This window comes from Misgurnus anguillicaudatus, chromosome 4, assembly GCF_027580225.2.
Source record: "Misgurnus anguillicaudatus chromosome 4, ASM2758022v2, whole genome shotgun sequence".
Taxonomy (NCBI): domain Eukaryota; kingdom Metazoa; phylum Chordata; class Actinopteri; order Cypriniformes; family Cobitidae; genus Misgurnus; species Misgurnus anguillicaudatus.
In genome coordinates, this window is record NC_073340.2 from 3,254,202 (window position 1) to 3,268,642 (window position 14,441).

General features: G+C 44.6%; 1 protein-coding gene across 3 annotated transcripts in view; it reads left to right on the forward strand.

Annotated features, from left to right (window-relative positions):
• LOC129420488 (uncharacterized) overlaps positions 1 to 14,441 on the forward strand; it is a 31,210-nt gene that overhangs the window by 11,796 nt on the left and 4,973 nt on the right. For all 3 annotated transcript variants that reach the window (XM_055175439.2, XM_055175440.2, XM_055175441.2), the window contains exons 5-6: positions 11,860 to 11,970; positions 13,151 to 13,312. In XM_055175439.2, coding sequence (XP_055031414.2) covers positions 11,860 to 11,970; positions 13,151 to 13,312 — 273 coding nt within the window. The remainder of the gene's footprint in view (positions 1 to 11,859; positions 11,971 to 13,150; positions 13,313 to 14,441) is intronic.

Genomic DNA, 14,441 nt, shown 5'->3' on the forward strand with positions numbered 1-14,441 from the left:
TGTGAATGGCACGAAGCGACCTCTGATGCTTCTAAAAGGCTGTTTACACTTGGTATTAACACGTGTTTTCATCGATCGGATCACAAGTGGACGACGTTAATGCCAGGTGTAAACGGTGTTCAAAACGTTTTGAGCTCGTCCACTTTCGACCAATTTCAACCACATCCAGAGGTGGTCGAAACCACTTTCGATCGGATCGCTTTGGAGTTGCGGAACAAACATGTGGTTGAATGTGTTCGAACAGCCACACGCCTTCTCTCCGCCCATTTATCTAATCTGAGGTATTAAACACAAGTTTTACGTCTTTTTTGACTTTTGGCGTGAACATTCGGTGAACAGCGCTATTTTTAGCCTTTCATTGATAAAACTAAGCGGCTGATCTCCGTAATTTCGTTTTGAAAGCGTGTGAAAGTTGCGCAATCCTATTTCATCAATTGCGCTGAAAATTCAAAGAAAGCTCTTACATACTCATGTACAAAACACTGTGCAGTATGTTTACTTGCTAAACAAGCAGTGCACTCCAACATAATATTAGTTTGCGTCCATATAAACTCATAATTACTCCCGCTCGGGTTTGAATGACAGCAGAGAGACTCGCCCACCATCTCACAGACCACCCCCTCATGATAGTATTCAGCACAGAAGCGGTCGAAAGTGGACAAAAGAGACGGATTTAAATACCAGGTGTAAACGTAATGGGTCTCTCTCGTCCACTTGTGATCCGATCGATGAAGACACATCTTAATACCAAGTGTAAACAGCCCCTAATGCTGCACTCAGTGGTGTGTTTACCATTTTGGGGGCCCTAAGCAAAGACCAAGAACCGGGGCCCCCCATGCCCCAACATTGCTTTATGTTTTTCATTTGAATTGTACAACAGTAATATTGAGTATACAGAAATAAGATATATATATATATATATATAAACCGATTTATTTTGTTTTGAACTCCTTAACAGAACACAAGATTTTTACAGTTTGGTATTGCATATATATATATATATATATATATAATATACTGGAATATAAATATTGCTATATATATTATATATTCATATTGCAGAAACAAGCTTACTGTGAGATACAACAAGACATAGACAAGACAAAAACTAAAGATGAGATGTTGATGACATTAATGAGATACAGAAAATGATTTATGTATTTTTTTTGGCGTCTTTATAGCCTATATATTTCTATCTGTATTTTACGAGTGTGGACAAAACATGTGTGTCGCGGATCAAACCAAACTACCAATCACAGGTGTGAAGCCCATGGTCTCAAAAGTCAACTTGACCATCGAGTGAATGTTGTGCAGTTGCGAGAGCACAGAGACAGTCGAGCAAGCACTCATCCCAGCACTTGCATGTGTGACTGCATTTGTGCATGCTGAGCAGAGTTGTGCTTTCCCGTGGAGTCTTTTTCGCTCATGAAGTAGCCTTAATGCGCCCTCGCGAGGAAGCTTTTCCGTGTGCAAATTTTATTCTGCGTGCCTACTTGCACATCTCTCGCTCGCGTGTGTTTATATGTGCCTTAGATTTGGGTCTGAATAAACGCAGCATACTTTTGCACACTTTGTTGCCAGTTGGTGGCCCCCCAAGTCCCAAGCAATTCTGTGGTTTGCCTGGTGGGTAAACACATCGCTGTGTGCACCCGCCCCCAAACCAATCTTGGAAATGGATGCATTGAAAAATGCTTTTCTGCCACAGCATCTTGAACAGCATCTTGTGAAGTGCATGGTTCAGTGAGCGCAAGTCCAAGATCGGTCGTAACTCACATTCTTTCTTGGGTTTTATAAAGTAGGGGCTGTAAAACCTTTACCTCATGTCGGCAAGAAGGACTGGCTCTATCCCTTCCTTCGCCAGTAGGACCGTGATCTCTGCACCTAATACATGGGCATTTTCAACTTTCACTGTAGTGAAGAAAATGCCAGACAACTTGAATCACATAGCCGAGTCTGAGTGCAAAGTGTCACGTTAGGAACCAGGAAGAAGACCGAAGGTAAGTAAATAGTACTTTATTGAAACACACACGAAGTTAGAGAATAAACAGGGGGGTATTTGTAATAGGCAGTTCTTGTAAAACTTAGCTGAATGGTAAATAATGTCTCTTTTGCAGTTAGAAAAGACTAGAGGTGCGGACGAGATTGGAAGAGTAGCATAGGAGTTCCAGGTAAGCGAAACAGGTGAGTCTAGCGTTCTGTGATTAGACCAGACGAAGACTGAATGTGAAGGTGAGGTACTTCAATGGATATGGTGATGGGACACAGGTGGTGTGATTAGTACTCTGGGGAATGGAAACAAGTGGGAGGAGTGAATGAAGAAGTAGATGGTGAAGGTGGTGGATTGAGGTAAGGAATTCTGAGCGTATTCAGCCCAAGGGAGATAGCGGCTCCAGCTGTCTTGGTACTGATGGCAGTAGGTTCGGAGGTGATGACTGATTTCCTGCATTTTATGCTCAATCTGGCCATTGGTCTGAGGATGATATCCCTAAAATAAGCTGATGGTGACTCCAAGGAGTTTGAAAAAAGGCTTGCCAAACCTTTGAGATAAACTGTGGTCCTCGGTCGGAGACAATATCTTCGAGGATGCCAAAGTTTCGAAATACATGATTGAATAGGGCCTCAGGAGTCTCAAAGGCAGTAGGGAGTTTGGGCAAAGGGGAATAGGTAGGGGTACCAGTTTACCTACGGGAAGCTTTCTAGGTGTGCTGGTGATGGCGCAGACTGAGCAACCTCGCACATACCTGAAGACGTCTTGGGAGATGGTAGGCCACCAGTACCGTTGACTGACGAGCGAGAGGGTTCACCTGCTACCTGGATGTCCACAAAGGGGAGGTTAGCTGGGACTTCCAGTGGAGCGGGGTTGTTATGGTTCTCTTGGGTTATTAGCTCATAGATGCCCCAAATTATCGGACTGACAAACATGGCTGGAGGAAGTATAGGCTCTGGCTGAAGATTTTCTGAAGTGGAACCGTGAAGTCGAGAATATCAGCCTTGGTGTTCTTGCTTCCGGTTCTGTAGGTTACAGTGAAATTAAACCGAGTGAAAAACAAGGACCAATGAGCTTGGTGTGGATTTAACCTCTTGGCTTCACAAAGATATTCCAGGTTACGGTGATCGGTTATTACCTCAAAAGGGTGGTTAGACCCCTCCAGCAAATGTCTCCATTCTTTTAGGGCTAGTTTGATGGCGAGTAGCTCCTGATTACCTATATCCTAGTTCCGCTCCGCTCCGCTGGAGATAATTTCTTGGAAAAGAAGGCACATGGATGGAGTCTGGAGGGATTGCCCTGCCGCTGAGAAAGTATGGCTCTGACCCCTGAGGATGAGGCGTCTACTTCGATGAGGAAAGGGATATCTGGGTCAGGATGAACCTGGACGGGTGCTGACTGGATGGCTTATTTGAGGATGCAAAAGGTGTCTTTGGCTTCTGGAGATAATACAAGATTTCTGGGAGCACACTTTAAAAATGAGGTGAGTTGAGCACTGATGTGACTGTATTTTTTACAGAAGTTGGCGAATCCTAGGAACCGTTGAAGGTCCTTCACAGTGATGGGTAGTGGCCAGTTGTGAATAGTTTCCACGTTCCTCTGAGAGAGGTGCGTTGAATCCACATGCATTGGCTATGGTGCTGGAGGAACCGGAGAGGCAGCCGGGGGCAGAGGATTTGCAACAGTAGTGGTTTTGTCAAAGGCAGACAGGCGTTGAGATACACAAATGGTTTTCTGGATGAGCATCTCCAATAAGTTGTCGAATATTGAGGTTGAGTCATGATAAAAGGCTGTCACGAGGGCACTTTCATTCAAATCACTGGAGGCTGCAAAAGTACGGAATTTTAGTGCATAAGTACTCACAGACAGTTTTCCTTGATGTAGGTTGAAGAGAGAGCCGTGTATGGAAAGATTGGACATCGTCTGACCCAACACTTCCTTGATATGCTGATGAAAACTGGACAAAGATTGGATTACTGAGGAATTCAAATTCCAAAGGGAATGAGCCCAAAGGAGCACTCGACCCCACCGACAGAGAAATAATGAAAGCCACTCATTCAGTGTCATTGGAAAACTGGTGTGCTTTTATCTGGAAATACAGAGATACCTGAAGTAGAAATCCGCTGCAATCCTCCGCCTCACCGCAGGGGGTGGTGCGGTCACCATTTCTTGAAGGGTAGTCCCAGCCATCTCCAGGTCGCCAGTCTCGGGGCTGCTTGCTCTTGCGTTTTTCCTCCAGGCTTTGCGGCGGGCTGGACGGGTGGGGTGGCCTGCTTATGACCGGTTCCTTTCTGCTGCTTCGATGGAGGTTGCTGGAAGGCTGCGGAGGAATGAGGGAGGCTGCAGCAGGAAACCCTCGACAGGGAGCAGGCTGAGGCACTGCCGACAATGAATCCCCCATTCATATGTAAAGCACTTTGAGTACTGAGAAAAGCGCTATATAAATGTAAGGTATTATTATTATTATTTAGAGACGCTAACATTCGCAAATTACATGCAAGACACTCCCTTAACAGTAAACTCTGTTTACACATGAGATTCTGTAAGGAAAGACAGAGACAGGATCCCAATGCAAAAGGTACTTTTATTTGACAATAGAAGATAACAGAATAAACTGCTGATGGTTAACGAAGAACAGAAGATGCCTCGACCGCCCACGGCCTTCCTCGATCCGGGGAATTACTCAGGTAACTGAACCCCGATGTCACACCGAACAGAGAGATAGGAGATGCCCCGGCCATCCTCGGAACGGGGAGCTACACAAGCGACTGGACCCTAATATGGGGTGAGGCAGGTAGGCCGCTCCTGTGCGCGCTGCAGCACAGAAGCCAAAACGATCAGGCACTCTCTACCCTACCACCGGGGAGAGACCAACCGAATTACCAAGCCACCGCAGCGGGAAACCACAGGTGGAGAAACAGGAGGGTTGATGGGCTGAGCCAGACAGGCTTTCCACGGCAATCTATGGATATACAGAGAAACAGTCATTAGAACCCGCAACATGGCATATCCTTAAGGGCGAAAACTCTGCTGCTTGCTGAGAGCTCCAAACAGATGGCAAAAGTCTCTGAGGGAATATAGTCTTAATAAATCCAATAGCAGGTTGTAAATCCACAGCGGAGAAATAAACATCCACAGGAGATCAAACAGCAGCTGAATCTCTGAAATAGTGAACAGCAGATAACACAGACTAATATATTAAAGATAACTTGACTAGACAAGACAAGATACGGCGACATACATCAAAAGCACATCAAGTACATTAAATGATGGACTCGCAAATACTGAGGGCAATTAAAAGAGCTTTATACTACTGCCGATTGGGAATAAACAAGCTTCAGGTGAGATGACGCAGTGAGGAAATCACAGAGAACCAGGAACCCCTGTGTGAGGCACGCGTGTGAATCTGTCAACAAACACAAAACAACACAGGGAAACAGGTCATACAGCAAACCGGTAAGACCAAAATCATGACATTACTCCCCCCACCACGGCCGCCACCTGGCGGACCATCGGGGGACTCACCTCGTCGCCGGCGGAGATCCCTTATCAGGCCAGGATCCAGGATGTCCCAGGCCGGTACCCAACACCCTTTCATCCGGACCGTAGCCCTCCCAGTCCACCAGATATTGAAAGCCTCTACCCCGGCGGTGCACATCTAGAAGAGACTTAACAGTATAAGCCGGGGTATCATTGATAAGCTGAGGGGCGGGAGGGACGGGAGCAGAAGGAACAGGATTAAGGGGAGAGAAAAATACCAGTTTTAACTTGAAAACCGGATGGACCCGACCGAGAGTAGGTGGCAATCTGAGCTTAACTGTCACCGGATTGATTACCTTATTAATAGTAAATGGCCCAAGGAAACGGGGTGCCAGCTTACGAGAAGGCTCCCGGAGAGGGAGACCTTGGAAGAAAGCTATACTTTCTGCCCACAAACAAAGCGATCTTATTACGGGCACAAACTTGACAGGCTAATACAAACTGTCTGACATCAGGACCCATAGAGGGCCACCAGAAACGTTGGCGGACGGCAGCCAACGTTCTCCAAACCCCTGGATGGCAAACTAACTTGGACTCATGACACCACTGGATAACCTCAGAGCGTAACGCAACCGGAACCCACAATCAACTCGCCGGACACTCAACTGGCACTTCACCCTCTTGGCCAGCCTGCTCTGCTTTCTGTTCGATGCCCCAACGCAGGGAGCCCACCACCCGCCCTTCCGGGAGGATGGTTTCATCTCTGGTGAGCTGAGGACCTTCGAACATACGAGAAAGGGCATCGGGCTTGGTATTCTTAGAGCCAGGCCGGTACGAGAGAGTGAAGTTAAACCGGTCAAAGAAGAGTGCCCAACGGGCCTGATGAGATGTTAATCTTTTGGCTGAACGGATATACTCTAAATTCTTATGGTCCGTCCAGACCAGGAAAGGCTCTGAGGTTCCCTCCAACCAGTGACGCCACTCCTCCAAGGCCAGCTTGACCGCCAGCAGCTCCCGGATACCTATGTCGTAATAATGTTCTGCTGGGTTAAGCTTGTGTGAGAAGTAGGCACACGGATGCACCTTGGCGTCCTTGGATGACCTCTGAGACAAAATAGCGCCGACCCTGACATCAGAAGCATCAACCTCAACAATAAATTGGGCTGCTGGATCTGGAATAGAAAGAACAGGAGCAGAGATAAACCGGGACTTTAAATTATCAAAGGCCTCCTGAGCCGCACTATTCCACGGAAACCTGGTCTTAATTTAGGTGAGAGCCGTAAGTGGCTGAGCAACCTGGCTGTAGTTACGGATAAATTGCCAGTAAAAGTTGGCGAAACCAAGAAACCGTAACAGCTCCTTACGGGACACGGGAACGGGCCATTGGGCGACTGCTTTAACCTTGGCGGGGCCTGGACGTATCTCAACAGCGGCTATGACAAAACCCAGGAACGAAACCGACTTCTGGTGGAACTCACACTTCTCTGCCTTAACATACAGCTGGTTCTCTAACAGGCGTCTAAGAACTCTTCGGACGTGTTGAGTGTGTTCCTGCATAGAGGGAGAAAAGATGAGAATATCATCTAAATACACAAAGACAAATTTATTAATCATGTCTCTCAACACATCATTAACCAGAGCTTGGAAGATGGACGGAGCGTTCGTGAGCCCGAAAGGCAGAACGCAGTACTCAAAGTGTCCAGTAGGGGTGTTAAAAGCCGTCTTCCATTCATCCCCCTCTCGTATGCATACCCGATTATAAGCATTGCGCAAATCAAGCTTGGTGAAGAACTGGGCTCCCGGGAAAAGCTCAGAAGCAGATGACATTAAAGGAAGAGGGTACCGAATCGTAACAGTAACATTATTTAATACTCTGTAATCAATACGGGGACGAAGGGAGCCGTCCTTCTTCTTAACAAAGAAAAACCCCGCCCCTGCGGGCGAGGTGGAGGGTCGGATGAGACCAGCACGAAGGGCATCATTTATATATTTGTCCATAGCCTCTCTTTCTGGACCAGATAAAGAATAAAGTCTACCTTTAGGTGGGGTCGTGCCTGCGAGGAGATCGATAGCACAATCATACGGCCGGGGAGGAGGAAGGGAGGTGGCCCGGGCTTTACTGAAAACCTGGCCGATGTTGGCATACTCTGCCGGGACCCCGGTCAAATCGGCCGCCGGTACCTGCGAAGGGGAAGACACAAGAGCAGAAACAGCGGAACCCAAACAAGACACATGACAAGACTAAGACCAAGACAAAATAACACCTCTCTGCCAATCTACATGAGGATTATGCTGTACGAACCACCCATGCCCCAAAATGATGGGAGACAAAGCGGCATGAAGTAGGTACAGCACAATCTTCTCACGGTGATTGCCAGAGATAAGAAGACTTACAGGAGTAGTGCAGTGAGTAATCTGTGCCATCTGCTGACTGCGAAGAGAAAAGACTTCCAGAGTAGACTTGAGAGGAACAGTGGAAAGCCCCCAGGAGAGAGCTAAATCATGGTCAATGAAGTTGCCTTCTGCCCTTGTGTCAAGAAGTGCGAAGGTGGTAATATCCTGCCCGGCGAAGGATATGGTGACTGGCATATTAGTGCAGGTAGTAGGGGAGAATTTAGGAGTAGTAGCGCCCACCAGGACTCCCGAAATCACTGATGGGCGAGGGCTTTTAACGGACAAACTTTTGCCATATGACCGGGCTTGCCACAGTAAAGGCAAAGGGCATTGCGAAGCCGGTGTTCCTTCTCCTCGGCTGATAAACGGAATTTACCCATCTGCATAGGTTCGGGTTCAGACGAAGAAGGGCTGGGAGAAGGCTGTGGCCGGCGAGGAGATAAGGATGTTCTGGGTTGTCGCAGAGCTTGACGCTGGGAACGTAAGGATCTGCGGGCTTTGATGCGGAGGGCTAGGTTAATAATCTCCTCCAGAGATTCAGGCAATTCGTGTAAAGAAATCTCATCCTGAATGCCATCAATAAGTCCGTCCACAAAGCGTGCCCGAAGGGCTTCTTCATTCCACCGGCAGGTGGCAGCAAGAGTCTTGAATTCAATAGCGTAGTCTGTCACAGACAACCCAGATTGGGTGAAACGAGTCAGGCGAGCGGCAGCAGCATCGCCGCAGGCAGAACGGTCAAATAATTTCTCCATCTCACCTCGGAATTCCTCGAAAGAACGGCAACAGGGGTCATGGGAATCCCAAACTGCAGTGGCCCAATCACGGTCCTTGCCGACCAAACGGGTGATGACGTAAGCCACTTTGGTGCGTTCAGAGACATAGCGGCGGGGCTGGATAGCGAAGATGAGCGAGCACTGAGATAGGAAAGCCCGACAAGCGGGTGGATCTCCGTCGTAAGGTGGAGGATCTGTTACATGGGGCTCCCTTTCGGATGGAGATGAAGATGGAGAATGCTCGCGTCGAACCTGATCTAGACAGGCGGTGAGGTCGGCGACTCGGGCAGCGAGATCGTCTATCTCTCGATTGGTGGAGGATAACTGGGCTGTGTGCTGACCCAACCAAGAGCCCTGCTGAGCGATCGCCGTTCTCATCGAATCGACCTCTGTGGGATCCATAAATGGCGAGTCCGTTCTGTAAGGAACGACAGAGTCAGGATCCCTCGACCGTCCACGGCCTTCCTCGACCCGGGAAATTACTCAGGTATCTGAACCCCGATGTCACACCGAACAAAGAGATAGGAGATTTCCCGCCCGTCCTCGGCACGGGGAGCTACACAAGCGTCTGGACCCCAATGTCACACCGAACAGAGAGATAGGAGATGCCCCGGCCGTCCTCGGCACGGGGAGCTACACAAGCGACTTGACCCCAATATGGGGTTAGGCACGTAGGCCGCTCCTGTGTGCGCCGCCGCACAGAAGCCTGAACGATCGGGCACTCTCTACCCTACCACCGGGGAGAGACCAACCGAATTACCAAGCCTCTGCAGCGGGAAAACAGGAGGGTTGATGGCTGAGCCAGACGGGCTTTCCACGGCAATCTGTGGATATACAGAGAAACAGTCATTAGAACCCGCAACCGGGCGAAAACTCTGCTGCTTGCTGAGAGCTCCAAACAGATGGCAAAAGTCTCTGAGGGAATATAGTCTTAATAAATCCAATAGCAGGTTGTAAATCCACAGCGGAGAAATAAACATCCACAGGAGATCAAACAGCAGCTGAATCTCTGAAATAGCGAACACCAGATAACACAGACTAATATATTAAAGATAACTTGACTAGACAAGACAAGATACGGCGACACACATCAAAAGCACATCAAGTAGATTAAATGACGGACTCGCATATACTGAGGGCAGTTAAGAGAGCTTTATACTACTGCCGATTGCGAATAAACAAGCTTCAGGTGAGATGACGCGGTGAGGAAATCACAGAGAACGAGGAACACCTGTGTGAGGCGCGTGTGAATCTGTCAACAAACACAAAACAACACAGGGTCTTACAGCAAACCGGTAAGACCGAAATCATGACAGATTCTCTCATAAACCCTTTAGACGCGTCTGCAGCAGGCACTTATTTTGACAAGACATGTTATGCACATAGGATAACTCAGCGCGCAGAACACATATTTTGAAATGATGAACTACACACGTGATGGGCTAAGGGCTATATACATGTTGCAACAAACTTCGCATCAAGTGCCCTCGAAAAAAGAAGTCACCAGCCGCCACTGCTAGCACCATTTCTTTGGTAATGAATACCAAAATAAAGTGCTTTATTACGCAATCCACAAAGGAAACATTTAATGTATTTCACTGAAGGTAGAGTATGCCTTACTAGCAAAACCAACATATAATTACAAAAATATGATTGCATCAAAACTGATTTCCAATACATTATTCAAGATTCCAAAATATTTCCATAGTTAAAGTCTGCTGTAGTAACTTCTAATAAAGAGGTTTGGCTATAAAGGTTTGGCATATAAGTTCACTAAAAACAAAAATAATTGTTACAATGATATTGTCAATAGTTTTTTGCTGTTGTATGTAGCAACTATATAGCAACCATGTAGAACCATACTTGTGTTTCTACATGGTGCTATATAATACTTGGTTCCCCTATGATTACGAGCAAGTGAATCCAATTAAGTGCTATTTAGCACCATTTTTTTTAGTAAATAAACTTGGTTAGCAGTTACCAAACAGTGACCACAACATTTTTCATTGGAACTGTAAAAAGTAGTAACATCAACAAATAATCAAACATACAGACTATCCAAAAAATCCAAAAAAATACCAGATTGTACTGAAAAGTGGGACTTGTTCTGTCCTTCAGAAGCCTTTGAGAGTATTGTTGCACAGGCCTTACCTCATCCCCTGTTTTAATGTGGGATATTAAAGAGTTTAGCTCCAATCCTGAAAAAAACTCAATTCTGTAAAGGCTTAAAATCTTGAAGACATTGACCATCTTGTTCAGGTGTGTTTCAATAGGGTTGGAGCTAAACTCTGCAGGACTGTGGCTTTGTAGGACAGAACTTGCCTACCCCTGTCCAGAGAATAATTCCCTTTAGAGTGGACTTTGTGCTTTGTTACTTTGGAGACCTTTTCATGCTCAAACAGCAACATTACACAAAAAGTTGAACATTTAAAAAAGCATAACAGGTGCTCTTTAAAGAAATGGTCTGCTGAATATGTTGTTAAACACTTAACTGCACTTGACCTGCACAAAGCCTTGAACACTTTTGGGATATAATGGAACTATTTGCCTAGTTTCAATGCATGACCTCGGTCCTATTTAATTTCAAAAGCATGACAAATAGCATTAGTCACTATCATCTCTTTAGTATAGAAAGTGAAAGGCTTTTCCAGATTATGGCTAAATCTGCACCTGCGTTTAGGTTTCATTTGGGCCTTGAAAGTCCTCAGCAGACTGAGGAAAATATGGATCTTACAATGACTTGCTTTCCATAGGTCTCCAAAAAAGCAGGGGCTGACTGAACCAGCCAAACCTTGAACCCATGGTTGAACCATGGTCGAACAGAACAATATTTAAACTGGGATAGGAGAAAGCTTCATGATAATATGTAAAGATATAGTTCACCCAAAAATGAAAATTCTGTCATCACTTTGCCCTCATGTTGTTACAAGCCTGTATTAATTTCATTGTTCTGCTGAACACAGAGGAAGATATTTTGAGCAATGTTTTTAACCAAACCATTTTTAGGAATTATCGACTTCCATAGTATTTGTCTTTCTTTGTGCTCAGCATAACAAAGAAACTATACAGGATATACAGGATTGTAAAAACATGAGGGTGAGTAAATGATGACAGATTTTTTATTTTTGGGTGAACTATCTATTTTATTAAAATACATACTTTACCTTTATGTTGTGAAATAAAGATGAAACACTTTTATTAATTTACTGCACTTATCTTTTTCAGCGCAAAATCCAGGACTAAATAAATCAGCAAAGGCTTCAGTGGCGATGATGATAATTTCACTCACACTTGTTTTCTTGCTCTGCTTTGGATTCTCCTGGAAGAGAAGTGATGGTAAGTCTGCTGATGGTGTATACCAAAGAAGCCTCATATAAAGACAAATCTAATATTCAAATTACAGAGCAGTATATGTTAGCATTCATCAAAATAGAATTTTCTTGAAGGCACATTCAGCTTTGAAGGTCTGTAATCTAGATGCTGACATGCTTTTGTTTTTTACCTAATGACCTAAGTGGTAAATACCGAACCCGTTCTCACCAAAAAGCGTACAAATGACACGCAGTGTGATTATCGTGCAATAGATACGCCAAATTCCGATTTTGCGTGCATATGATACGCCAGTCCTTCCCATTCACTTATATGGCGAATTGTTTTGTGACATTTTATTTATTGTTTTCTCATTTGTTTTCTGTTTTTTTTTTACATTTTTCGCTTGGGTTTAGGGTTAGAACAACTTTTTATTATATAAAAATGACATCCTTACCCAAACCCCAACTCTAACCCCAACTCCAAGCGACCATGGCTTAAATATAGATAAAAACGTAGAGAAACCTGTATATTAAATAACCTGCTTAAACAAATGTGAAATCTAACCCTAAACCCAAGCGAAAATGGTTTAAAAAACAGAAAACAAATGAGAAAACAATAAATAAAATGTCACGAAATGATTTGCCATATAAGTGAATGGGAAGGACTGGTGTATCATATGCACGCAAAATCAGTATATATTGCACGATAATCACACTGCGTGTCATTTGTACGCATCTTGGTGGAACGGGTAGGAACACCATATGACTCCTCTCTCAGAGAAAATAAAAACATAACTATTTTACAATGTAAGAAGACTTGTAGATAATAATACTCTGTTAGAAGAAATGGTCAAAAATGGCCCCAAGCTGTTACTAGGGCATTACCCCTTAACTCTTTACCTGCCAGCGTTTTAAAATAAAAGTTGCCAGCCAGGGCCAGCATTTTTTATGATTTTCACAAAAGTTAAATGCCTTCCAGAAAATGTTATTTTTAAATTAATATATAAACATACACTATATCAAATGAAAGAACAGACCCTCTGCTTTCAAAAAATAATAATGTTTCATCCTCCCTTCATTTGTTCTCTTTTAATCACCTCTCAAATATGTTGATTTCATACAACCATTACATTTACATTTTCACAGTTTATTTGAATGACACATTAATCACTCTTTTCTTATTGTTGTCCTTACTTTTTTCTCAGAGAAACTGAAGTCTCTAAATATATCAGCAATTGTTCTGCCACCCAGAGTGGTTGTGGGCAAGAAGGGCAGAGTCACAATCAGCGTGGAAGGCAGGTTGGCAGACAGAGTACAGACGACTTGGTTCCTAAATGATGTTCCTATAACAGACACTTCAAACACAGGTATCACACATCTTCCAGCAACATCCACGACTCATTTTACCTGGTAACTAAAGGTGATGATGTGAAATGAAAGCGCATATTTATGAGCACAGTTTTTTTCTGCTTGCATTGCCCTAAATTGTGTATAAACTGTTAATGGCTCATTTATGCTTCTTTCAGCCTCTGGGCTGCCACTAATTAAGATGCATTGTCTTGAGAAGCAAAATGTAAATAAGTAAATAAGAAAAAATATAGCTGCAAGCAACGATGGCGGGCCCTCGCATGTCTTTTTATCGCTATATGGTGCCTCCCAAAAAAAAAAAACTGTGCACGGGGCACGTGCATCAAGTGGGTGGACTATCAGTGGACTATTTCATGTTTTTACTGACCCATTTGGGTACTGTAAGTAAAACAAGTAAAACAAAGTAAAACAAACCCCACAATTTAGAGAAACGGGGGCACTAGTAAGCCACTTAAGAGACACATTTTGTCTGACCTTTTGGTCACCACCTAACAGCTGACAACTGTGATGTGTGTGCCAAATTTGCAAGCAAGCAGGCCAAGAGCCTTAAATATGCCTGATTTAAAAGTAAATTTTGGTGCAATGCTATGGCAACAACGTTCAAGATATAAAAAATCTGTTCTCAATTTAGCAGGTCTAATGTCTCTACATCATGTTGACAAAGTGTGGGGTCAATCGCATGAATCGTTTAGGAGGAGTATTTAAAAGTTTACCGCATGCAACTGTCAAAATATCCACCTTTATGACTGAAACACTCCCTGGTGCCTGTTGGTGGCACTATGCTTGAGACCCACAATAGGCAAATCGATGCGATCAGAATCTTTGACCAAACATACACCCCACTTGTCATTACAATAAGACAATTTTTACCTTAGATATTAGAAACTTCCTGTTTCTCTGATTTCGCCATAAATTTGTTCCCTCTCCATGGCAGCATCGTTCCAGATATCAAAAATCCCTTCGCAATTTAGCATCTCCAATGTCACGTCACCATGTTCACCACGTTTGGTGTCAATCACATGAATTTCCTAAGAGGAGTGTTTAAAAGTTCACCGCATGCACTTTTGAAACCATCCAAAATGGCTGACTTCCTGTTGGGCGGGGCTAATAGGTTTGATTGCGAAAGTT